General features: G+C 37.3%; 1 protein-coding gene and 1 non-coding gene across 2 annotated transcripts in view; one reads left to right on the top strand and one right to left on the bottom strand.

The window, feature by feature from the left end:
• The window catches only part of LOC134751871 (irregular chiasm C-roughest protein-like), a 177258-nt gene extending 160421 nt beyond the window's left edge, over positions 1–16837 (top strand). Inside the window, exons 12-22 of the mRNA XM_063687396.1 lie at positions 1226–1349; positions 3547–3692; positions 4405–4558; positions 4635–4861; positions 5670–5846; positions 6383–6557; positions 7332–7430; positions 7813–7902; positions 11074–11171; positions 13510–13597; positions 16684–16837. Of these exons, the coding sequence (XP_063543466.1) occupies positions 1226–1349; positions 3547–3692; positions 4405–4558; positions 4635–4861; positions 5670–5846; positions 6383–6557; positions 7332–7430; positions 7813–7902; positions 11074–11171; positions 13510–13597; positions 16684–16715 (1410 nt within the window). The 3' untranslated portion in view covers positions 16716–16837. The remainder of the gene's footprint in view (positions 1–1225; positions 1350–3546; positions 3693–4404; positions 4559–4634; positions 4862–5669; positions 5847–6382; positions 6558–7331; positions 7431–7812; positions 7903–11073; positions 11172–13509; positions 13598–16683) is intronic.
• A 359-nt stretch (positions 16838–17196) lies between these two features.
• Positions 17197–17271, bottom strand: Trnat-ggu (transfer RNA threonine (anticodon GGU)). The gene has a single exon. It is a non-coding gene; the product is annotated as a tRNA-Thr (tRNA).
• Between the last annotated feature and the right edge of the window lie 8646 nt (positions 17272–25917).

Raw genomic sequence — 25917 nt, 5'->3', positions numbered from 1 at the left:
TGAAACGAGGACCCTAATAGGGCTCCAGTATTCTTACAAAGCGGGTACAAATCATAAACTTACTGTTACAGTGAACTTGGCCTACAGCAGGCCACTGATTTAACCCTAAACTTAGCAAAAATTAAAATACTGCCTTCTAGACTCGAATGTGCCCAAAAATTCTATACTTGTTCATAAAAATACAAAAAAGAGGTTATACACATTTTTGCATTATTAGATAAAATACCAAGTTTAGATTTAAACTTTCACGATTTTCACTTAAACCGGACATAATCGGGTATATTTAAGCGTTAAAATTGCTCCAACGTTTCAAAGACGACAATGCCTTTGTGGTCTCGGGGAAAGACTATCTAAAGTGGACATCAACATCTTATAGATAGCTGTGCCAGTTTTTCAAATTACCTGCACTTGATCCTGTTTATCCACTTCGTTTTGCACACTAGGGATGTTACTCCATCGACACATAACAGAATCAGAATCAGAATCAAATGTTTTATTCGTGATAAACTTAAAACTAAAATTACATACAGAAGTATAACTAAAACTAAAGCATTTATTAAATAGGTAGGATTAAAATAAATAAAATAAAATAAATAAATAAATAAAGTTTTATTTCAGGCAACACGTACAGTTGTACACCCATATCAACATACAATTTAAAAGTTACAATGCCAAAAGGAATACTTAACTAAAAACAAAACACTTAAAATAAAAGTTAAACAATTAAAATAGTATTACACTATTTTTTGTTCCCGTTTTGGTGCACGGAAAGCCAGTGCCTAAACATATGACAACTAATATTGCGATACACCGACATAAGGATGGTGTTTTGCGAGCGGCGCATCCCCTCCCAAAAAGAAGCAATACGCGCGCGTACCACTGCGAAGAAGTCAGGGATTCTGGCTTCCGCGAACATGGTGGAGGCACTACAGGAACGCGAAAGCCCCATCAGTGTCCGTTAAAGTTTACCACGAAAATGGTCTCGCCTCAGCATAACGCTGACCCGAAAGTCAGCTCGGATCTTACGGCGAGACCATTTTGGGCCACGATCGCAGCCGTACGACACGGCCCAACCATAAGCTGAACGAAGCATTTGCAGCAGCTATAACACTAACGATGTCCGGTTTTTAAAGCTTAGTTTGACGCGATTACCGATTAAGTCCCGTTTAATTTCATAATAATGTGGTTACAGTAAAGGTTTTGCTAATTTACAGTATTGTTACAGCTCGCGGGTAAATCTTCTAATCTCACGGTCACAGTGAATGCCGCTACAGCTGGCCAGTATTGGTGTAAGGCCAGTACGGAAGGGTATCAGCCGATTGAAGTTCCTGCTATGATTTATGTTAGAGGTAAGATTTTGTTCTGGTTGGTTATCCCATAGGCTAGTGGATAATTGTAACAGTTTGTTATATTTTAAGGTTTCAGTAAAAAAAAATAGAACAATCTCTTACCTTGGCGTTGGCGCCCAACGGGGGGGGGGGGGGGGGGGCTTTTTTATTCCTCTCTGTTCTGACTGGTTCTCGCCATTCCTTTCTTATTGTACCACTATATGATTTAATTTTCGAATCAATCTTCATAGGTTGAATGTTGAACACAATTTACACAATTTAACAACTTGTTAAGGAAACTGCGGTCTATCGCCAAAATTAGTGACACGAACTTAGTTTTAGTGGAATCCCTTCGAGCTTCGATTTTAGGCCGTTATTGAACACGGATTCCTTCAAAGATGGCATTTGATCTTATTTAGACGGAAATGCGCAATACAAAATCGTAAAACTGGCGTATAGTTGGTTGCGCCTTTACGGGTCAACTATTTCGACATTATTCGCATTGCATCTCTCTTCACTAATATAAAATAACGAGCGTAATTTATCGCGAGTGACAACTGAGATCAATGTATAATACTCAAATGCCGCTTCTGATAAGAAAATTGGGCAACTACAAGTATATTTGATTTTTAGGGTTCCGTACCCAAAGGGTAAAAACGGGACCCTATTATTAAGACTCCGCAGTCCGTCTGTCCGTCTGTCTGTCTGTCACCAGGCTGTATCTCATGAACCGTGATAGCTAGGCAGTTGAAATTTTCACAGATGATGTATTTCTGTTGCCGCTATAACAAAAAATACTAAAAAGTACACACACACACAGTACAGTGTATACACTTTGAACTTTGAACTTTGAAAAGTACGGAACCCTCGGTGCGCGAGTCCGACTCGCACTTGGCCGGTTTTTTTTCTCTTACCTAGCTAGTTTGTTAATACCTTAAAATGGCAATATTTAATTATTTACACAAACTTTTTCTGTAATCAAGTAGGTGCCTATTCGTAACTTCTAGGTTTTTAGACTTGAAATATATACTTTTTCTACTTTAGGACACAATTTGGTTTCAGCTGGTAAAAGACATTAAAAGTATTCGAACTTCTAATGATCCATGCCGAACATAATAATATTCAAAACGTAACATCCTTGACTACAAAGGCGTCTTGCATGTTGCATTTACCTAACCTTAATAGCTTGTCTAACCTATCGCACTTCAGAACTTTCGTTTATACATCGAGCGATCAATTGCCATAATTTAGTATTCCGCACGAGGCATATGCGTTAGTATGCATGAAGTTTGAGTCTTGCCACCAGTTGGAAAACTTCGAGAAAAGTTTGTCATGCTAGTTTTAATATTAAAGTGATAAGTGTTTATGAAGAAAATTTTTGAAGGCGTGTTGGTATTATAGTATGAATTATCTGTTAAACAAAAGCCCTTTGTTTCTTTTAAAAGCGGTCTTTAGCACGTGCCAAAGTAACCATGTCGCTTAAAAAGCAACTATCGAACTATCGTGATAGTATTAAGGTTCAAATTTATGTGACAGCTCATTCAGAGAACAATCAGGGTGGTATTTTGAAGAGAACAAAATGTGTTGTCTCCGAATGGGCTGTTTCATGAATTTGAACCATATATATGGTAAATTTGCTTTTTAAAAATTAATAAATAAAAATAAAAATCGTTTATTTCAGATCTGCATTGATCCATAACGGTGTTAGTATATAAAAAAAACCTAAAAACTATGTTAAGTACTAAATTAATTAATAATATTATAACTAAAAAATATAAAAAATATTTATCTCTAAGTAAAAACTAAAAGCTAGGTATTTGGTTAGACGTGGCCACTCGGAGACCAGGAGCGCAGGTTGCCAAGCTTTATTTCGCTCTCCCAATGGCCACCTCCACCCAAAACTTCGTAACAGGGCAGTCGAGGCAGTTTTTAAACGGGCTTGTTCCCGTTTCTTGTCAATTATTGCGATGTGGATACGCTACAGTATAAATGTGTAGCTTAGTTGATAATAACACTAAGCTTGTAGCGATAAGTAATCTTAAACTATGGATATTCAATGAAAAGTATAACTATAAATGCACAACCAACAAAAATGATGTATTTTGTCCGAGAATGTCATATGTATCATTCTAGTACCTTTAGTAGAAGAATTATTTCTAAAATTATTAAGTACTTTAAGCCCATCCTACTGTAATTTCAACAACTACATTTTTCAAAGGTCCCCCGAAAATAATGTCAAACCAAACACAATACGGCGTAGAAGGAGACAGCGTAAGGATAGAATGTATCTCCTTCTCTGTCCCGAAGCCAGATTACGTGCTATGGTCGTTCGGAGGGAACGAGATCAACTCATTCTATAACCAGGTAAGTGAAGTTTTAGTGTAAGGCCCGAGTGGACGCTCGAGTTGGGCGTCCAGCGGGGCGGGGCGTGCGGCGTGCATGTTAAACAAATGCAAACGTATAGGAGCGGCCTTAGTGCACGCTGCTCAAAATCACTTGTGAGCCCGACGCCACGCTGCACGCCCCGCCGAACGCTCCGCTTCAAGCTTCCTCTCAGGCTACACCTAGGGACTGTTACGTGGTTTTGATTGGAGGCAGTAAGTATGCAAAAGTCGTTTGTATGCAAAAGGGAGTTTTGAGTTGATGCTAAGCTTTATTTAATGTACCTGGTCGCGTAGCCAACATGCCAATCGGTCGCTTACGCTCTGTAGCGAACGAAACGTAACTGTCACTGTCGCACTAATATGGAAGAGATTGTCACCTTGGCTAGACACCCTGATGTAGGGCCAGGATGAGGCTTAGAGAATTCAAAATCTTTAAGTACCTATATTAAATGACACGAAATTTCGTGAGTTACTGAATGTGGCATATTATTCCGGGTTAGAATGGTTAGAAGACATTTTTATGTGGTTATAACGACTTTTCTTGAACTTTGCGAAACTATTTTTTTCTAGTAAATATGTGTATATCATCGTGAAGTCAATTTGTATAGTTGTCCCCAAATACTACTTATTACCTAACTTTTTTGATTTTGAAAAATAAATTTCTTGCTGTCTAAATACATTTTATGTTTCAGGAATACGCATTTTTAGAAGAAACTCTAACAGACGGGAAGACGAAGTCGACTCTAATAATAAGAGAGAGCGACGCAAGGCATTTTGGTACTTACAACTGCAGTGTTTCTAATTTGTACGGCTCGGATAGTATTGAAATACGACTCATACCTGACAGTAAGTATAGCAACAAAAACTTTATCTACTTTATTTTGATTATTATTTCTTCTCTATATTCAATGTTTTCTTTCAGAATCTCTCCCCCTAATCCTCATCATAAGCAGCGGTTCCTCAGCCATCATAGTCATCCTAATAATTATGCTGATCGTCATGCTATGCCATCGCAGGAGAGATGTGGACAAGAAGCCAGACCTCACTAATATCAAAGATAGTGTCGACCCGTTTAAAGACAGTGATAGGAGTTCTAATATCAGTGATTTGAAGATGGAGTTGAGGCAGGTTGAGGGGAGTTGTGAAATGGTAAGTGTAATAGAAACTATTAGTGTCGCTTACAGATCCTACTATTTTATATGAGAAATATAAATAGAAACCATTCGTGGCATCCAGAATAGATTGTACACACAAGTACCTCAACTAGAAAACGTTAACTAGTAGGCGCATGTGTTCGTGGTGTTTTGTATGCGATTGAGGAGTGTCGCGCATCGCTTCCTTTATATAAAAAAAAACTATAATACGCGCATAGCGCCTTAATAAGATAAAAAGAAAACTAGCAAAAATAAAACAACTGAAACGAACACATAACAAAAACATAAATTTTATAACAAATACATTTACATTGTTAGGAATGGGAATTGAAGAAACTGTCTATAGATGTTAGAAAGCCGATTTAATTTAATGTTACTTTGAAATTAAAACATAAAAGGGGGTAAGACAGTAGTAGTAGTAGATACAACTGGCAGTGATAAGCAAGTAGCGATACATAATACTTAAACAGTTGGCTGAGCTACCCAAAGACGGTTTTACGAGACTACGCAACATTTTTCGGCCTTGTGATACTTCTCGCAAATTTGTTGATATAAGAGTTCACGGAGATTCACCTCCAATATGTCGCTATAGACAACAATGAGTCATGATAACAAGGAACGATGAGAGGATTACTTGTGGGCGAGTGTTTTGTCTTAGAAAAATTACCAACTCATTTCTTGCTATCCCTAAACGAGGTATTCAATGAGTTGTAAATATGAACCACGAAAATGACATTTCTTAACTATTGTAGAAAGGTAACTAGCAATGTCCAAGAAAGAATTAACCTTTCAAATGTTTACAGGACGCATCAAACGGATCTGACACAGAGTTCCATTCAAACCTCCAGCTGACAACAAACCTAGGTCTACCACTGGCAGGCCCAGTGTCTATACCTGACCCTGGCATTGACAATGAGTTGATGAAGTACCAGCGATACAGCGGGGACTTCAATCAGGCTATCAGTCATTTAAATTTCAAGGTAAGATTTAAAAGAACATCAAGAATAATATCCTCATCATCATATCAGCCTTCTATCGCCCACTGCTGAGCATAGGCCTCTCTTCGAGTACGCCACTTATCCCGGTCCTAAGCCAATCTCATCCAGAAGTGACCCGCAGTCTTCCGAATGTCGTCCACCCAACGAGCCAACGGACGCCAGGCAATAGAATAATATCCTAGCTGGTCCTAATCTTAGAGCTGGTAACATCCTAAAAGAATCCGGATTCCGCTCTTGGAATCCTAATCCCAATAATTTTCGGTAGTTGCCGATTTTTCCTCCTCGTCTTCGCACGGTTTTTGGTAGGTATCCTTGTAAGCTTGTAGGGTCGGGAATACGCGCGTAACCACTAGAATTGCAATCACCCATACACTGCTATGGCTGCTTAACATCAGGCTGGTTTGCCTCATAAAAAACACGCACGTCATTCTTCGCAACGTCCAGCAGTTAGGCTTTCCCCTTAATCTTCTTCTTAGTGAAACCTTAATCACAGTCATTAATTTTGATTACTTTTCCAGGGTGGACAGAGTAATGGCTACGTGCCCTACGTAGACTATTCCAGAGACTACGCCCCACCTCAGCCTGACAGTCTGACAGGATCGTTCTCTAGAAGTACAGAATACCCAGTTCAGTGTGGGTCTTTGAACAGGCAAGCTAGCTGCGGAAGGTTGGGAGGGCTGGTTGGACCTGATGGTAAGTTTTACTTAACTTCTCAGCTTCTATTGGTATGAATGGTATGATATCCGAAAAAAAGCCGAAGTTTTAAATTTAGAATTAAATTTTGATTCCTTTTTTTCTTAATTGGTCGTTGGAAAGCGAAACGTTAACCAACATGGATAATTTAACCCAGAAAAAAGGTTGACAGACAATCTAAAAGTAGGACAGTTTTTGTATAGATAGTTGAGTTTTCATTATGTAACGTATCTAGTCACAAATAAAAGAGAAAACTATAAACATTATGATCCTCAAATTTCACTTAAATGCAATTTTACAATTCCCAGCCAAAGATTTTGATTATCAAAAATACCAAGAAAGTTAGTTCTAACATAAAAAGCGTAATTTCAAAAATTTCGAATCGATCTCAGGAATATAAAAGCGCGTTCAAATATGTTTTTATATATATAGTCAGCAAATGTAAACATATATGTATGCGTGGGTACTAAGCTAATATTGTTGCTGACTGTACATTTACAGAACTGTGCGGTTTAAGAGGAATTTCCTCCCGCGGACGCTTTGGCTGTGTAATGAACTCCCTGTCGAGGTTTTTCCGAGGGGCTACAGTATGGGGTTCTTGAAAAAAGGAGGGTACAGGTTTTTAAAGGGTCGGCAACGCGCATGTAATATCTCTGGTGTTGCAGGCGTCCATAGGCTACGGTAACTGCTTACCATCAGGCGGGCCGTATGCTTGTTTGCCACCGACGTGGTATAAAAAAAAAGTGCAAACTTAAAAGGTGTTTTTGTTAACAGTTATCCCGATGGCTAATCAAGGAGCTTTAAGCGGCGGCGTGGACGTCAGATACGCCGCGACATACGGCAATCCGTATTTAAGAGGAAGCGGTCCCATTTGTAAGTATACATTCAGAAAACCTAGCAAGTTTGTGTTTATTTATATATTACATGTTTATTGCACAAAAGAAGAACCAGAACTAAACTTAATACCAAAAGGCATTCTCTAACAGTCAGTGTGCTAATAACGCCATAAGAAAGACATTATTCTCAGTACTTACCTAATTTTGTAGCATTTGAGGGGCAGATATTTGACTTAAAATCGGTACAGGTTAAAAAAAAAGTCCAAATTAATAAATTTATAACAGTGTATTAACACTGCACAAAATGCTAAAAAGTTACGTGTAGAAAATGAATTGGATAAAAAAGGTTAGTGATGTTCTGTAGCAAAATCTGTAACTATGTATATTAAAAATTAATTTTCAAATATTTTTTCCTCCAGCATACGTTCCGCAAGTGAACACAGCAAATCCGGCCGCCACCCCCGCACCGCCGCCATACTACTCCGTTAGGAATAATCTACCCTTACCCGGTAAGTTTTTTTTTATTGGTCTTGATCGGTTGGTTTGGGTCTTAATTCTTTGAGCTAGGGCGTTTTTGAGACATAGCTAATATATTATTTTTCACCACACCAGCAGTCTGCTGCTGCTGGTAAAGGCTCTCTTGATTGTTCAAAACCTGATAATAAAGCTAAAAAGACTTGCGTTCTTATGTTTGCTGGTAGAATTTACTTTTAAATAAAATTTGTCATAAAAAAAAAAATATGATTTTGAATGATAAATATTTAATAACATTCATTTTGAATCGATTTGCTTTGATTTTATTTGATAATTTAGATTTAGTATTTTCCTTGTGTCGGTTCGGTGAAAATTTTTGTATCACTAGGTAAAAAAAATGTTTAACCCTCGTGCCTTAAACCCTCGCAACGCTTAAGATTTCATTTTTAGGGTTCCGTACCCAAAACGGGACCCTATTACTAAGACTCCGCTGTCCGTCTATCCGTCTGGCCGCCTGTCCGTCTGTCCGTCTGTCTGTCTGTCACCAGGCTGTATCTCATGAACCGTGATAGCTAGACAGTTGAAATTTTTACAGATGATGTATTTCTGGTGCCGCTATAACAACAAATACTAAAAAGTACGGAACCCTCGGTGGGCGGGTCCGACTCGGTTTTTTGAACCACTTGCTACCTGGTTCAATTTTGAAATCTTTCGCTTGCTCAGGTAGGTAATATTAGCACGAGAGGTTAAACATCAACTTTGCCCCCTTCTAAAAAAAAATCTATTTAAGTATCTTTGGATTGTGTCTATTGAGAAATAGAAATACGTTTAACTTTTGGCATGCTTTGCTTTAGCACTGATTAGTTGAGTGCATTCCTATATTTTACTTGTCAACATTTATGTTTTGAAAAGCCAAAATTTTTGAGTAACATGCAAAATGTGAAGAGAATAAAAAGCTGTAGGTACTTTAAAAACTGCCAATCCTATACAATAGTCCACAAAAGTACACATAGGTATTATGTATTTTTTAATCAAAATAATTTTCTTAAGATTCTAATTAACATTTAAAACATTCGCGCTGAACACATATTAAATCACATTTACAATCGGGTCTATCGCGAATTTATTTTGTTACCTTTATTTACCGACGTTTCGACACAGGTTTCACTGATAGTGATCGCAGCTAACTGACGGTGACGTCCCAGCAAAATGTCAAAACAGAGACTTGTGTGACTACCCGACGACAAGTATATGAAAAAGTTTGGGGTAGACAACACATTTACACATAAATGTTAATTATTGTCAATAGTCCGACACGCAACACTCACAACTTCCACGCACACATCCGAAGATCCCTTGGCTTTAACTTCTGGATCACTGGTCCCCAAGTTGCCGATAAGTTAAATCCATCTTCCCTGTTAAAATTTCTGGGTTGCTTCTTGATTTCAATCGCTTCTCACACAACTCGAGGATAATAATGGCCGTGGACACAACTTTTGTTTTATGAAGCTCAATCCAGTGAGTCGATAAATAAATGTAACAAAATAAATTCGCGATAGACCCGATTGTAAATGTGATTTAATATCTAATTTTTTAATTTCAAAAACCGTCAAAAAACTTAGGTAATAGGTTTTAGTTAATCGACCTATTTATGCCAAGTTATAGTAACAACCCGCGACCGTACCGCTAGGACTAATTTACCCCAGGTAACTTCCCAACTATTTTATTAGGGTCAATTGGGGTACCTTGAGCTTAAATGGTGTCCTGGGCACAAATGATGTATGTTATTAGTCGTCGGTAATCTCGGGGCAATATAGTAGCAACTTGGGTTTGAAATAAAAACCGGCCAAATGCGAGTCGGACTCGCGCACCAAGGGTTCCGTACTTTTTAGTATTTGTTGTTAAAGCGGCAACAAAAAAACATCATCTGTGAAAATTTCAACTGTCTAGCTATCATGGTTCATGAGATACAGCCTGGTGACAGACAGACGGACAGACGTACAGACGGACAGACGGACAGACGGACAGACGGACAGACGGACAGACGGACAGACGGACAGACGGACAGACGGACAGACGGACAGACGGACAGACGGACAGACGGACAGACGGACAGACGGACAGACGGACAGACGGACGGTCAGACGGACAGACGGACAGCGGAGTCTTAGTAATAGGGTCCCGTTTCTACCCTTTGGGTAAGGAACCCTAAAAATAGGCACAGGTACTTTTATTTAAGGACTCTTTAGTTACGATATTTAGCAGTGGCAGCTATCGGAACCCTAAAAATAGGCATAGGTACTTTTAAGGACTCTTTAGTTACGATATTTCGCAGTGACAGCTATCGGAACCCTAAAAATAGGCACAGGTACTTTTAAGGACTCTTTAGTTACGATATTTAGCAGTGGCAGCTATCGGAACCCTAAAAATAGGCACAGGTACTTTTAAGGACTCTTTAGTTACGATATTTAGCAGCGACAGCTATATTGTTGTTTGGATAATGATTGTCAAACACGTCCTACTATACTTTGACAATGCAATATCATGGTACCATCGAGCTGATCTGATGATGGAGATCGGAAGTGGACATAGGAACTCTGTGATAAAACAACGCAACGGTTTGTTAAGGAGCCCACTGACTATCAGTCCGCCGGACGATATCGGCCTGTCAGTTAGAACAAAAATTTGACAGTTCCGAACAACTGACAGGCCGATATCGCCCGGCGGACTGATAGTCAGTGGGCCCCTTTAGTATTGTCACGATGAGTAACTAACTGTTAAGGGGCCCACTGACTATCAGTCCGCCGGACGATATCGGCCTGTCAGTTGTTCGGAACTGTCAAATTTATGTTCTAACTGACAGGCCGATATCGTCCGGCGGACTGATAGTCACTGGGCCCCTTTAGTTGCCCCTTGAAAGAAAATTACAATTAGCGATAATAACTTTTACCGCATGTGATTTTTTTGATAAAATAATTTAGTTACTAAGTATCAAATTAGAATAATAATTATGGAGACCACCAAAAAATAAAACCAGAAAAATGGAATTAGGGTTTCAATAAGAAGGGGGGCTAAGATGATAGTCGTTTTTCAACAAACTTAGAAATTAAAAATCAACAATTAAATTATTGAAATTATTATTGGTTTAAAATGGTAAAAAAACTATATTTCTACTGTTTTTTTTTCAACAACATTTTCTTTCACAGCAACATCAGGGACGTCGCCATCATCAACAGCTTCTTCTAAACCGCTGACGAGTTCTATGGCATCATCTTCATCTGTTAATAGCTCGGCACAGCCCCAAGTAAGTCCACATTAAGCGAAGGTTTTCATTTCAGTTTGGGCAAAAAACCAAGTGAGAGTTGGACTCGCGCACGAAGGGTTCCGTACTGTATTTACCACGGTAAATCATACGATGTAATGTATTTCCAACGGCTCGTCTACGCAGACACAACGTGATATACAACCTGCCCTGCCCGCGGTCTGTCATCGACTGACCCTAACTGTCAGTGACGTCACCATGACGTAAGCGCTCGAGACGCTATACACTACACGTACCGTTACGCAAAAAACGGCAAAAAAATCACGTTTGTTTTATGGGAATATTTAAATATTTATTTTATTCTGTTTTTTGTTTTTGTCATAGCGGCAACAGAAATATATAATCTGTGAAAATTTCAACTGTCTAGCTGTCACGGTTCATGACACAGCCTGGTGACGGACAGACGGACAGCGGAGTCTTAGTAATAGGGTCTCGTTTTTACCCTTTGGGTACGGAATAACGGAACCCTTAAAACAATTTTTGTTTAAGGGAAAACTGTAACCCTCGCTAATTTGCTTTAAAAAAAGGTTGAAACAAGCCAGTGAAGGAAAATAAGAATTAACGCTATTAAAAATACTTTTATAAAGAAATTAAGTTCAAAGGCGACGTCAAAGGATATACCGAGAATGTTTCCGCATTTTTCCTCTTTTTTTCCTTGTGAATTTAACGCCGATTACTTCCGGTAGACTCCGCATTAGAACATATTTTCGAACGCTCGCAGCTGCGGTACATTCATTACGGTTCCATTTTACTGTAGCTGCACACTATATTGGATCCCCTACATTCGTGTTAACCTTTGTCTGTAATTCACATTAGTATGTCCTAGGACCCATTTCGGCAAAGCTTTTAAACAATACAACTTTTACAAGCAATATTATGTGTGTGTGTGTGTTAATGACATGTGCTAGTCGCCAAAGGCAAAGTCGGCAAAGGTAGGATTATACCTACGCACAGACGTGATGTACGATGCAGATCTATCTGTGAAAAGTCTGTCAGTGTATGGCGGGAATTATAGATGTGTTAAGGTTTTTCCGCCAAACATATCTACCACATGGACTGATCAATTAGTTATCTTTGCAGGGTGACTAGCCAAGGTGATAATCTGTTGCGCTACGATAACGGAACGATGTGTGTCTCTCTATTACTCTTCCATATTAGTGCGACAGTGACAGTTGCGTTTCATTCGCTACGGACCGATTGGCATGTTGGCTACGCACCCAGCTTACTGTACGTTGCTACTCGAATTCGTTTTATTGAACTCAAACTTACGCCGTGATTCATTATGTGGTTGTAATAAAAATACTAATAACTGTATGCGTAGTTCTCTTCATCTAGTGAGAAGTGATCTGGAAGTGGATTTTAACTACGTACTTATACCCTTTTATAATATTTAATGTAGTAAGGCAAGGACCTTTGACGCTATTATCTCTCTTAATTGTAAAGATAATAAGGCATACTTTGATGTGAAGTTGAATTTAATTGGATTTTGCAATAAAGTTTAAGGTTAGCTGGAAGACATCCCTTATAGGGATAAGTTCGCCTTTGTACCTAAATTTTATGTGAACCTTTTTTTGTACAATAAAGTGATTCTGTGAAGTTAAGGATAGCTGTTAAATTATCAAATGATATGTCGAACATAAGTTCTGAGAAAAATATTGGTACAAGCCTGGCAGGCCCCCCCTCCTTACCACACCTGGTCACATTTAGCAATCCCCTCCACCCTTCAATTAAAACAATTACAAATCCAATTATTATTAGATATAAAAATATTTTTATAAAAGCAATATTAGACACTGTACAACCCAAAATTGATTAGGAATAAAACTTACACGAATTAAAACGATTTATCATTGCAACTGTACAATGAATAAAAAAAATCAAAAGGATTTACGGTTATAGATCAACACATATTAAATCACATTTAAAATCGGGATTCGGGATCGGGGGGGACTTGGTTACAGATCAAGTTAAAGTAACGTCACAAAATAAGGTTGACTGGTAGAGAATGCCTTATGGCATTAAGTCCGCCTTTTGTACTGTAAGGTTTTCTTTTGTGCAAATCAAATGTGCAAGATTAAATAAATAAATAAAAATTGTAACTGACCCTCCCCCTTGTCACCATATATCACATTTTCTTGACCCCCTCTCCCGTGAACCTGTTACGTAATTAATGGATAACCCCTAATTCTTAACCTATTATTAAAATCAGAACATGCCTGTGGGTTTTAAACCCGCACGATGGAAAGTCGCACGTTCTTAGTGCTAGGCTATCAACGGCTCGGCCTTCGGGTTCACTTTTTTATTTATTATTTTTCTGCAGGTCCCACGGGTGTCACCTCAGACGGGCTTATACATTCTGCCACCGACGAGCCAAGGGAACTTCCAGTCTAATCAGATTACTGCCAAAGGTAAAAAATACAGTTCTTATTGTAAAGCAATTGCCTGGACTGGGACCTTGAAGCCGCAACCTTAACTGTATCGCTGGAGCCAATACTCAAAAATCAATTATTACTGGGCTATCCTTAGTCACCGAAACTTTTAAACTTTAATGAAGTAGGCACTTAAATAATTACTTTCTACTCTTAACGACATTTACTGCTAGAAACGACATACCTAAAGTAAACGATATAAAATTGAGTCAAATTCGCAACAATTTCACCATGCGATTTCTCTGAATGCAGGTCGTCTATATTACCTGATATATGTATTTTAAGCTTTTTCTAAGAATAATAAATATTAATATAAAAAAATGACGAGGCCTGTTGCGGATATTATCATTGGTATTTTTGGGATGAAGCATGGTGCTGATTTGCATTTGTAGCCACCAGACGAAGCCTACGTTGCAGATTTTTTACATGTAACTATATTATTTTTTAAGATTTTCACAATTTCTGTATTTTTTTTAATGTAGTGTGCACATTTTTATTGTTTTGTGTGAATAAATGCATTCATAAATATCCTACTTCCGAACAATTATCGAAACAAGAAAATTGTTATTTTGACCGTGAAAAAATATTGAGTTTATGTACAGTCGCAATCAGATATATCGGAGCGCCCGAGACGCTCACAAATATCTGAACACGCCTCTATTGTCAAGGCGTTAGAGTGCGTGTTCAGACATTTTGATCACCTCGGGCGCTCCGATATATCTGATGGCGACTGTACGTAATTACTAGAAAATGTATGGATTCGAATGATACCATTTTTTTATTTAGGAAGTAAAAACAACTTAAATTTTGAAACATTGAGGTTTTACGTTTTAATAATTTCCATTTTCTAGTAGGTACTTCTCCAATTAACTGTCATAAATTGCTCGTTTTCTATCTATAGTATAACTAATTTTTTTTATAAAATTTAACATTCATCATCCCAAATAAATATTTATTTGTGGATTCAGTTGCGTTTTTTTGAAAATGGTGGTGTCACGTGTCCGGGACGTCTACCGTTCACAAATCCACTACATTTTAACAGTTACAAACTCCTTACGTTCAGGTCACAACTTCTATTTCACCCTGTATATACTTAAAACTTAGAATAACATTTTTATCATCAGTAATAAAACTGATACGAAAAGCGTTTTAATAAAATTACAGTTTTGACGAGACAGCAATAAAGCGTTTTGTGGATTTATAATATCATTAAAATTTAATGCCTAATAGAATAAACTTGTTATTAAGATTTATTCGTCTGGGATTGAGAAATTTAATCTGTAAACAAAGAATAACAACTTATAAATAATAAAAATTAAAAAACAAAACTACTCTTAATTAAAAAACATCTACCTATAAATAAGGCCCCCGCGGCATTGTGCCAAAGATGCTGGCAGCATTCCCTCGCTGAATGGCAATACTTATGCGCTGCGAGAGAAAGCCGCCAGCTCTCTGGTCACCGGTTGCGTCGACGAGCTTTTTGCTAAGTTCTTTAAAAAGAACTTTTGCGCTTGGACCCCACGGCCCCAGTGTCTCGACACCAAATGCCACAAAGTGGTATTGTGGGCCGAGACCTCGGTCTGGGATTAGTAAAGGAGTATTAAGTTTGTGCACAGGTATTATTTTTCGTAAATTCGTCGCATCAATATTTTTATTTTACAATTTTTGCTATAATTTAAAAGGGAGGATTATCCTAGTTACGTTAGTACCATAGACATAATATATATATACAAGTAGTTATAGACGCGCCACCGAGCGACCGGGGGTAAGAGAAAGAATATTCATATGTATAAAATTTGGGCAGCATAGGATTTTTTCTCTTTCACTCTTATAAATGTCGGTATTTCGCCATCGCCTCCTACCTATGATGTCACCCGGTCGGTGATAAGGACAAAGCATGGCACTATTTTCTCTTTCCTCTTATAGGAATCGCAATAAGACTATCTTTCTCTATCAAAGAGTGTCAGGCCTTTGGTTAGTAGAAACGATTTCATTCTCGACATTGGACGATTTTCTTTAGTCTATGGAATGGATGTGTTTTTTTTTGTCCGTGACCACGGAAATGTAATATGCCATGCGTATTTTGAAATCAGAGGATATAATAGGATAGAGCGGTACTGTCATAGTAAATTTTGTAACCACAGTAAATTCACTGCCATCTATCGACACACTTTAAAACTAAAAATGAAGATTTATAAAAATACGATAAAATGTACTTAAATATGGATAAATGATTTGATTATTTGCATTAATTATTTTTATATGATTTTGACCCATGTTCTTTCTCTGATATGCGTTAAAATTGTTAAATAATAAACAAAACCGTCAACGCCCTCTATACGAGAGTAGGCCAAAGGTAGTGGCGCCATCTGATCGAGAATCAAATTTTCTTGATTTTCGAGGCACGTTTTTTCCTTAGACTGTATCCATATATTACAGAGTAATATCTATCTTTGAAAGACGAATGAAGAGCTTTTGAATATGGTAGGAGAAAGGCGAAGCTTATTAAATACCATAAGGAATAGGAGAGGCAAGATGTTAGGACACCTAATACGAAACGACAACTTTTTCTTAACATCCTGGAAGGAAAAATTGAAAATACGAGAGGTAGTGGAAAGCCTAGAATCACATATCTGAGCCAAGTAAAAGAGAATGCATCGTACGAGCAAATCAAAAGACTGGCTCAGGAAAGAAATGACTGGCAATTACTCCACCGACAAGAGCAAAGCTCTTTAAGTGATGATGATGATGATGATCTATCTTTGGTACGAACGATCTCTTTCTCGACATCGGACTTTCCTTTGTGCCCACGGTGACCACGGAAATGTAATACGCCATGTGTATTTTGAAACTAAATGGTTTTGTATTTGCATTTATTACTTTGTAAACTTTGTTACGTTAGTCGATTTGTTTAATATTATCTAGTTCTTGTTGTGTCGTCCCGTGTAAAAGGAACTTTAAAAGATATTGTATGTTATCGTTGAAAATAACATAAATATTTTTGTACTGAACTAAAGAATTTGACATGTTTTTTTTATGTATATTAATGATAACTTTTTTTACAGGTAATGGTCAAGGGACAGGAACCCACGTTTAACACGCTGATAAAAGTAGTTAGGTGATTAAAATATAAATAGTAATAATTGTGTATACAGGGTGGCTAAAAATAAGTGCTTTCCCGTTGTCAGGGAGGTTTTGGGACTATACTGAGCAACTTTTACTATGGGACCAACCACGCAATCGCAAAAAAAAAAACCCTCCCATAGAAAATGGACCAGCCAAAATGTATGAGACAGCTAAATTTTTTTTCGCGATTTCGGGGTTGGTCCCATAGTAAAAATTGCTCAGTATAATCCCAAAACCTCCCTGGCAACCGGGAATGCACTTATTTTTTAGCCACCGTATAGAAACTCCATACATTTTGTTGAAATAAATATCTTTTGTGTATACCGCTTTGGTTGTGGTAAGCAATGAGGGTTGTCACTAAAGCGGTTTTTAAGACTTGATTAGTTTAAGTAAAATTGTTTGAGCCAATATAAGTAAAATTATGACAATTAAAGGAAAAATGTAAAATATTACACCTCCGGCAGGACTCGAACCTGCGACCATTGGAACACCGGTCCAATCGCTTCTGCCAATTGAGCCACGGAGGCCTACTATGTGTGTGCAAGTTGGCAGAAGCGATTGGACCGGTGTTCCAATGGTCGCAGGTTCGAGTCCTGCCGGAGGTGTGCATTTTTCAATTTTTATTTTATTTTAATAATTTGGAGTAACGCTCGCAGACGTTTCTGCTTCATAAAAAATTGTTAAAATAATATTAATCAAAATTTTGTGAGAAAAAAATAGAAATTAAAAGAAAATTGTTAAACTTCTGGCCTTTTCACTTTGTATTTTATCATATTATGGCAAAGCCAAAGAAGGCTTATGTTTTATACAATAAAAAATGATTGTGAAGTTTTGAAAGAATTAGAAAGAATTTTCGTATTTAGACAGTTTTAGTGGTATAGCAGAGTATTGTAAAATCTATGACTTTTTGTACTATTGATAATTTAAATGGCTTTATTATATCAAATCGAAACGTTTTAAGCCTAAAATTAAAAGCTTTAAGTGTCAATGTCAAAGAAAATTAGTTAAGTAAATAAGTTTATGTAATTTTAATGTTTTCATACAATGACTATTTTATAATACTTTAGTAGATAATATAATACCTACTATTATTCAAGTTTTAATTATTAAGTGAAGGCCAGCGATAATTATTTTATGCAAATAAAATAAAACTTAATTTTACTTTACTGCGCATTTCTGTATCAAAGCATAAAGTGGGCGTTATTTAAAAAATAATAAGTCCTGCACTTTTTATATTTGAGAAAATGTAACTACTCAATAGCTATACTTTTTTATTATGTCTATAATGTTCTTTTTACCTACGTACCTTAATTTTTGCTTTCTTTTTTGAAAGGAAAAAAAAGAAAATACATTTATTTAGCATCATAACATAAACATTGGACAATACATTGAAAAACACAAAAAACCTTCTGGTTTTTGCTTTCGAAAAAACTGGTGATTTTTAGTCGAAATGAGTTGTATCTCAAATTTCAAAAAAATAAATTTGAGAAATCTATGAGTTTTTCTTTATTTAGGTTTATAACCTATAGATATTTATATGACACAAATTGATGCTTGTCAAAAAAGTATGGTTGTCTCTTTCGTCGTCTTATAAATCGATGAACACCGGTAGCATGCACGAAAAAGTTTCACGTTGTGGACAGATCTCCATGGTAACGTTATGGACAGATCTCCATGGTAACGTTGTGGACACAACTCGATGGTAACGTTGTGGACACATCTCCATGGTAACGTTACGGCCTTTTCAGCAATGTTTTCTTATGACGTTATCACGCAAAATTATCACCCGTAAACCGACTTTACAGACAACCATATATTTTTTTTCAAGTCAGAAAAACCGGCGGGCCCCCACCGGCCCGAGTACGATTTAATAAATAAAATAAATACTGTAAAATAACTTAATAATTTGATATTTCTGGATGTTTTCCTTGCAATCGAAGTGAAAAGCAGAGTATGTAACTCGGGCATAAATGCCCCATTTTATCCTCGACCTATCGATAATTGCCTAGGATGAAATGGGTCGTTTTATGCACTAGTTATATCCCCGTCATAGTTATAGTCTGTCATACCCTGTCAGTCGCCGCAACTGGATGCGTTTAGTTTTACGAGGCCGTGCCGTACAGCTGCGATCGTGGCCCACAAATGGACTCGCCGGAAGATCAGCGCTGACACTTGGGTCGGCATTACGCTGACGCGAGCCCATTTCGTGGTAAACACTGCAAATATGTTTTAATTAAATTTTCCTTGTAATGTTACTTTTTGTATGTTTGTAAGTTTGTCACGAAAGAAACGATTTATGATAATATTGGTAGGTATTGATCAGGAATTGTGTCATAAATGCTGTAATGTCCTTCCTATAGAAAGGAATTTCTTACGCTAATTTCTCATTGAGACTGAATTTGTTGTAAAATATATTTGTAACTTTAAAATAATATAAGCCTTCTACTTTTCTTCATAAAACAGTAATTTCCGCCCGCTTGTCATTTTCCGGAAATATATTCATCAATAATATTAGACAAGGTTAACGTATTAAACGACAACAAAAGGTAGTGGCGTTTACGGCAACAGTTCTTTGCTACACTAAGGGCCACTTGCACCATTCACTAACCCGGGGTTAACCGGTTAAACCTGGAGTTACTATGGTTACCAGTACAATTCGACACTGTGTTAACGGTTTAACCGCTACACCAGGTTAGTGGGATGGTGCAAATGGCGCTAAGAACAATGAAAACGATGTTAAAAAAAAATTACATACAAAAACTACCAGTATCCACGCCAGCCAGTATGAATAAGGTCAATGTGGTGAAGACAGTCTATCGAATAAGACCATCTAAAAGCTCTTTCGCCGCTTCTGACGCGTTTGTACTACACGGCGGACACGCTGTACATCAAAAATCACTTGCGTTTCTATGTGTGAACGGCGCGTCATGCGTCATTGTGTGAGTAAGTTGCTTAAAAACGCTCGGCAAAAGGTCGTCAATCTGGTGTCGCGGGGCGAGGTAATTCGAATCGGAGCGGGGCGGTGCGTGGCCGTTCTATATGATAACACTATTACTTATTCTATGGTTTGTACACTAACTACACAGAAGGTCGGTAGAGCAGGAGTGGAGCTCTTCCTTTCTGACTGTCTGAGTGAACGTATAAGTACTAATACGAGAGAGCCCTATGACGGTCTTCTCAGCCAAAAATTTAAAATGTCGGTCTTCCCCACATTGAACTTAAATAATTATTTTGCATCTCTACATATAGGTATGTTTACTTTAAACAGCTAAATTTCTTCACTGTTTTTTCCTTGATTATCATTCATTTAACCTGACGGTAAATTTTCACCTGTCTACTGTTTAGTTCATAATTTGAGATGAAACAAAATGGACACTGGCGCTTACAACATTAAACTGAATTAGGGATTTGATTATGTCTTACATTACATTTTTGAACCAAACTTTTAATGTCAGCCAAACCAGGGGGCCATTTCTCAAACGGTATTAGACTAATATTATTAGTCCACGAACTGTCAAATCTTATGGGTTGCCATGACAACACACTAATAATATTAGACTAATATCGTTCGAGAAATGGGCCCCAGGAGGAGGAGCAGGAGGTTTACAAGGGGGTAAGCCATTACAATTTAACAATTCGTTACGGTATTAATTGAACTGGTTTTATTTGACCTTGACGTTCGTCTTGGTGATTGGCGACCTCACGCATGACTCACTTTATTTCGCGTGCACTAATCAGTGCAGTGTGAGCTAAATTCAAGGTCGTATCATAATACAATAAAAATTTGCACCTATAGTTGAAAGTTGCACCTATAGTAGAAAAAGTAAGAGTGAATCGCCTAGCGTGGTACGGACATGTAATGCGGAGGGATGAAAGGCATGTGACGAGAAAGGTATTACGAATGAATGTGGAGGGAAGTATCGGGAGAGGAAAACCGAGGAAAAGGTGGATAGACTGTGTGAGAGATGATATGAAACGAATGCGAGTGAGTTATGAGATGACGGGCGAGAGAGAGGTATGGAAGAAAAAGACATGCTGCGCCGACCCCAAATGAATGGGATAAGGGCAAGCGAATGATGATCAAAATACAATAAAAATTATAACAAATTGTTAAATCTGGTATTTTTTTTTACTATAATGTAGGGCTTGTAGGATTATGTTAAAAAATGATGTAAGCGCCACGCAAAGATCCCTTTTGCTCTGATCTCATAACTATTTAGAGCATAGTATTAAAAGTGTGCTAGGTAAAAGTTTTTACAAATAATGTTGATTGTGCTATAAAAATAAAATATAAGCAATTTTTATATAACTGCTTGTTTTATTTCGACCTAGGTATCTCGTCAGCAGCTGCCGCAGTATTGCTGCCGACTGAATTACTGCCGCAAACAGAGACATCGATGTTGCCCCTGGATTTTTGACGTTTGCGGCGGAAATGTCGAACTGCTATAGCTACTGCAGCAGTAATGCTGGTTTAGTCTGAATCTGAACTGTACAATCGGGGGACCTTAAGGGCAAAAATCGTTTAAACGTCTTGCAGAACGGTCAGGCGATATCATGAAAGGCACTTAAAAATGTGGGTGTTGAAAGAAAAAGGTTAGGTAAAGTTTATTGCCGTCCATTGTCTTTGTGACGGCCGGGATTTGCAAACTAAGATGAGGAATCCAAAATGCATCCTAATTGGTTATCTTTATGGGGAGGCGAGGCTTAGCCTAAACAACAACAACTAATAAACACAAACGCAACGCAAATAAACTGTCCTTATACCTATTGTTTGTCTTATTACCTGTTTTTACCCTTTTCATTATTAACATACTCGTAAAGAATTAAATGCATCGTAATTGGTTATCTCTATGGGAGGCGGAGTTTAACTCGCTCGTAAGGATCGAGGTAAAAAAAATCTAAAGTGGTTCACCGGGAATGTCCCCGACTGTACTTTAAACGGATAATTATCGTAAAACAATGAAATCAATTAATAACGGCGAATAAGTTCAATAAAAAACTTAAATGTTAACAATTTTTTTATTCAATCATAAAGTTTTGAAACCATGTTTATTTTACATCCCCATTTCGCTAAACCGGAGCTCGATATCAATTTATTTTCTACTCGCAACCACTAGTAAACAGAATTTCAAATAAAACAACCACGAAACCGACTATGACAAAACGGACGCATCTAAAACATGCGAAAAACGCAAATATTTTACATGGCACAAATAGGTTGCTGTAGGGTTATCAATTTTTTTAAGTAAAACTTCTTTAGGAGCGACTAGAGGGTCTCAGTTATTTCTTCTGACGGAAGTAACGCTCAGTAATGACACACGCACAATAGGACACGTCAAAGTGCCAACATAGCGATAAACGTCAAAGAAGTTTTACTTCAATCGCGCGTAAAGATTATCTACACGCTCACACTTTTTTAGGGTTCCGTACCCAAAGGGTAAAAACGGGACCCTATTACTAAGACTCCGCTGTCCATCTGTCCGTCTAGCTGTCTGTCACCAGGCTGTATCTCATGAATGTATCAGATGATGTATTTCTGTTGCCGCTATAACAACAAATACTAAAAAGTACGGAACCCTCGGTGCGCGAGTCCGACTCGCACTTGGCCGGTTTTTTATAACCCAGGACGCAAACCAGGAGATGAATCGCCTGGTGGTAAGTGTGGTGTTCTGGAATAAATGAGCGGGTAACGATGGCAACACTGAGGGTTTGCCATTACAATGGAGAGCTCTCTTGTTGTGGGCGCGCCGGCTAGCTAAATAAATTGTGTTTTTCATCACACTCGCTCAGTAAATGTGGAATTGCACGTAGGCCTGGCGGGAATTATAGAAAAAGTGTTTTCCCTAAGGAGTTGTGAAGTTTGTAGTGTTATTAACAGGTTTTTGTCTTTATACTTCATTTTTGTATCGCAAGTTTGATGAAAAACATTGTGTGTAACTTGGGGCGTAATAATATTGCAAACTCGAGTCTACCTATATAAATCGCTCCGACAAGCCGTCGCGATTTAACTATACTCTCGTTTGCAATTTTTAACTTACGCCCCATGTTGCGCAATGTACTATTATTCCAAATCCTCATTACGTAATACGTACGAAAGGGTGTCTGTCTGTCTGTCTGTTTGTTACCTCTTCACGCTTAAACCGCTGAACCGATTTAGCTGAAATTTGGTATACAGGTAGTTTGAGTCCCGGGGAAGGAAATAGGATACTTTTTTTTCCAGAACTAACCCCTTAAGGGGAATAATAGGCATATAGGGTAGAATAGACTTAGGCGCTAGCTTTTACGAAATCGATTTTCATCTGACCTTCCAACCCAAAGGTAGGAGCTACGCCTTATTGAATTACCTTAATCTAGTTTACTCACGATGTTTCCTTCAGCGAAAAACAATTGATTAATAAATTTAATATCAGATGATTTTTTTTATTTTTCGTTTTTATTTTACATCCAGTCATAAAATAAATAGTTTAATAACTGCAATTACAAGGTTACTGTATTATTGTTTTTAGGGTTAGGTGTAATAATAATGTGTTGACGTATAAAATACTTCTATTTTACTAATAAAAGTTTGATTGATTGATTGATTGGTTCCGTACCCAAAGGGTAAAAACGGGACTCTATTACTAAGACTCCGCTGTCCGTCTGTCCGTCTGTCCGTCTGTTGAACCGTGATAGCTAGACAGTTGAAATTGTCACAGATGATGTATTTCTGTTGCTGCTATAACAACAAATACTTAAAAGTACGGAACCCTCGGTGGGCGAGTCCGACTCGCATTTGGCCGGTTTTTTTAGAGTCATGTATTCAGCTAAATTTAGTAATGTCTAAAATCCGCTTTAGGTAATGATCAAAATCCTAACTTATCTGAAAAAGTCCCGCTGCCTGGCAACCCTATTTGCGTGGGCTCTAAAAAATGGCTCAGGCTATTAATCAAATTGAAACATTTTTAAAACAAGCACGCGCTTTGAGATCTTTTTTTACATGCTCATAATTCGCACGTGGTGCTTCGAATTTAACAAATTCCATTTTATTAACGTTGGAAAAAACAAATAAAAGAACAATCAATATACGCGATATAATCCGTTTTCATAGTTTTATTTCATGAGTAACTATCGCGGTAACCGAAGACAATAAAAGAAAAAGTGTTTTGGAAATGAATGGTAATATTCATTGATGTGCACAAACGCACAAACAAACAGACAACCTAAATATACACTCATGGACAAATTTAGAGGAACGCAAAAAAAAAGTTTAATTACTAATTTTGAAATTAGTTGCTGTAATCCAGTAATTAAACCTTTTTTGCGTTCCTCTAGTCCATGAGTATATGTTACGTAAATGTTTGTCGAATTTCATTTCAAAATGTCGTTTCAAAATGATAATGCATTAAAAACCAAAATGATACCATATGATACACATCATCGGTTTAAAAACTCGATAATTTTAATGTAACTGTACGCTCCAGTAATTTTTAAAATGCCTATTAAGTCAAAAAGACAAAGCCTTTTCTGAAAAATACACGGCGACGGCTCCGAAACGTAACAAGCACCAAAGACTGACGTAATATCGTGTTGTTCCGTTCCACGGCGATTTCAAAAGCCATTGTGATCTGAAGTACACTCGACTGTTATTCTATGTCGTACGGAGCGTGTTGGTTTTAATGAACCAGTGTAAATATAACTAATTTGATAATAGTTTATGTGTCTGTTACATAATGAAAGGCATTAAAATACGAGTGTGGGTTAAAAACATCACACGAGTGTTTTAAAATTATGTATACTTAAATACACTGCTTTATCTACACACGTATATAATTTGTTCAGAAACCGCATGTTACCTACGAGCGCCATTGTGGCATTCGATCACTCACTCAATAAAAAAACGTCATCTTAACTGATACTGGATACTTCGAATCAAATGCTTTTGTTATTCGTAGATGTTCGCAATTTGAATGTCATTATTAAATCGATACAATAATCACTATGCAATAACAACTTTCTAACAGATAACAAAACAGTTTATCGAACTTAAACTATCGTGAGACATATTTCAAAATATTTAGATCAGTACGGTTTTTACTCACTATTATTTTTAGTCGCTTTTGGCGACATGTTTCGGATTCTTTGGGAATCCTTCCTCAGGCACGAGTGTCCGCGGCGGTTCTACGTCGTGCACTTTAAAACAGTTTATCTTTGTGCTGGCCGTAATGTGTGGTTTATTAACGTATCATAGAGTGTTTGTGACTTGTGTGTAGATAAAACTTTTCATAAGTCATAACAGCGCCATCTTGCGAATTAAAATGTATAAACTTCAGTGATGACTTTTTTGCAAACACAAACACACCTACTATCAGCTAGTCGCCATTAACCGCTATTCAGTAAAAAAACTATTTAAGCAATTTATAATTATTAAAAAAATACACAATCCCAAACTACTTATTTACGATATACTTAAATAAAATCAATTTAAATGTCTTCGGTTACTCATACTCATACTCATATTATTTATTATATTTCTAATAAATAAAATAAAATAAATAAAAAAGCCTTTTATTCTAAGCACTGAGTTTTCCTAGTTACATATACTCGTATTGTATAAAGAAAACATTTTTATTTGAAATTTGTTTTAGGTTTTTTATATATTCTTGTTTTGTGCGTTAGACCCCTTCTGGGTGAAGGCCTCCTCCATCGATTTCCACTTGTCTCTGTCTTGAGCCATTCGGATCCAGTTTTTTCCAGACGTTTTTTTGATGTCTTCGTCCCATCTTGTACATGGTTTGCCGCTACGTCGTTTGCCTAGAGGGCCACCCCATTTTGTGATCTCAGATGGCCATCTGTCATCTTCGAGTCGTGCCACATGACCTGCCCATCGAAATTTAAATTTTTTTGCATAGCACAAAGCATCTATAGTTTTTGTTACACTTCTTATTTTAGTGTGCCGAACTTTCTCAATTTTTTTAATTTTTAGGATGCTGCGTTCCATGGCTCTTTGGCATGTAGTGATTTTGTTTGAGACCTTTTTTGTAAATTTCCAAGTCTGGCAGCCATATGTTAGGCACGGAAGTATGCAGGAGTCCATTATTTTTCTTTTTAATTCAATTGACATATTGCTTTTTAATATTTCTTTGTAGCTCCAGAACTTATTCCAGCTTTGTCGTGATCTTCTTTCTATCTCGAGC

This window comes from Cydia strobilella, chromosome 23, assembly GCF_947568885.1.
Source record: "Cydia strobilella chromosome 23, ilCydStro3.1, whole genome shotgun sequence".
Taxonomy (NCBI): domain Eukaryota; kingdom Metazoa; phylum Arthropoda; class Insecta; order Lepidoptera; family Tortricidae; genus Cydia; species Cydia strobilella.
Note: the sequence above shows the minus strand (reverse complement) of the source record. Positions and strands in the feature narration are given on the sequence as shown.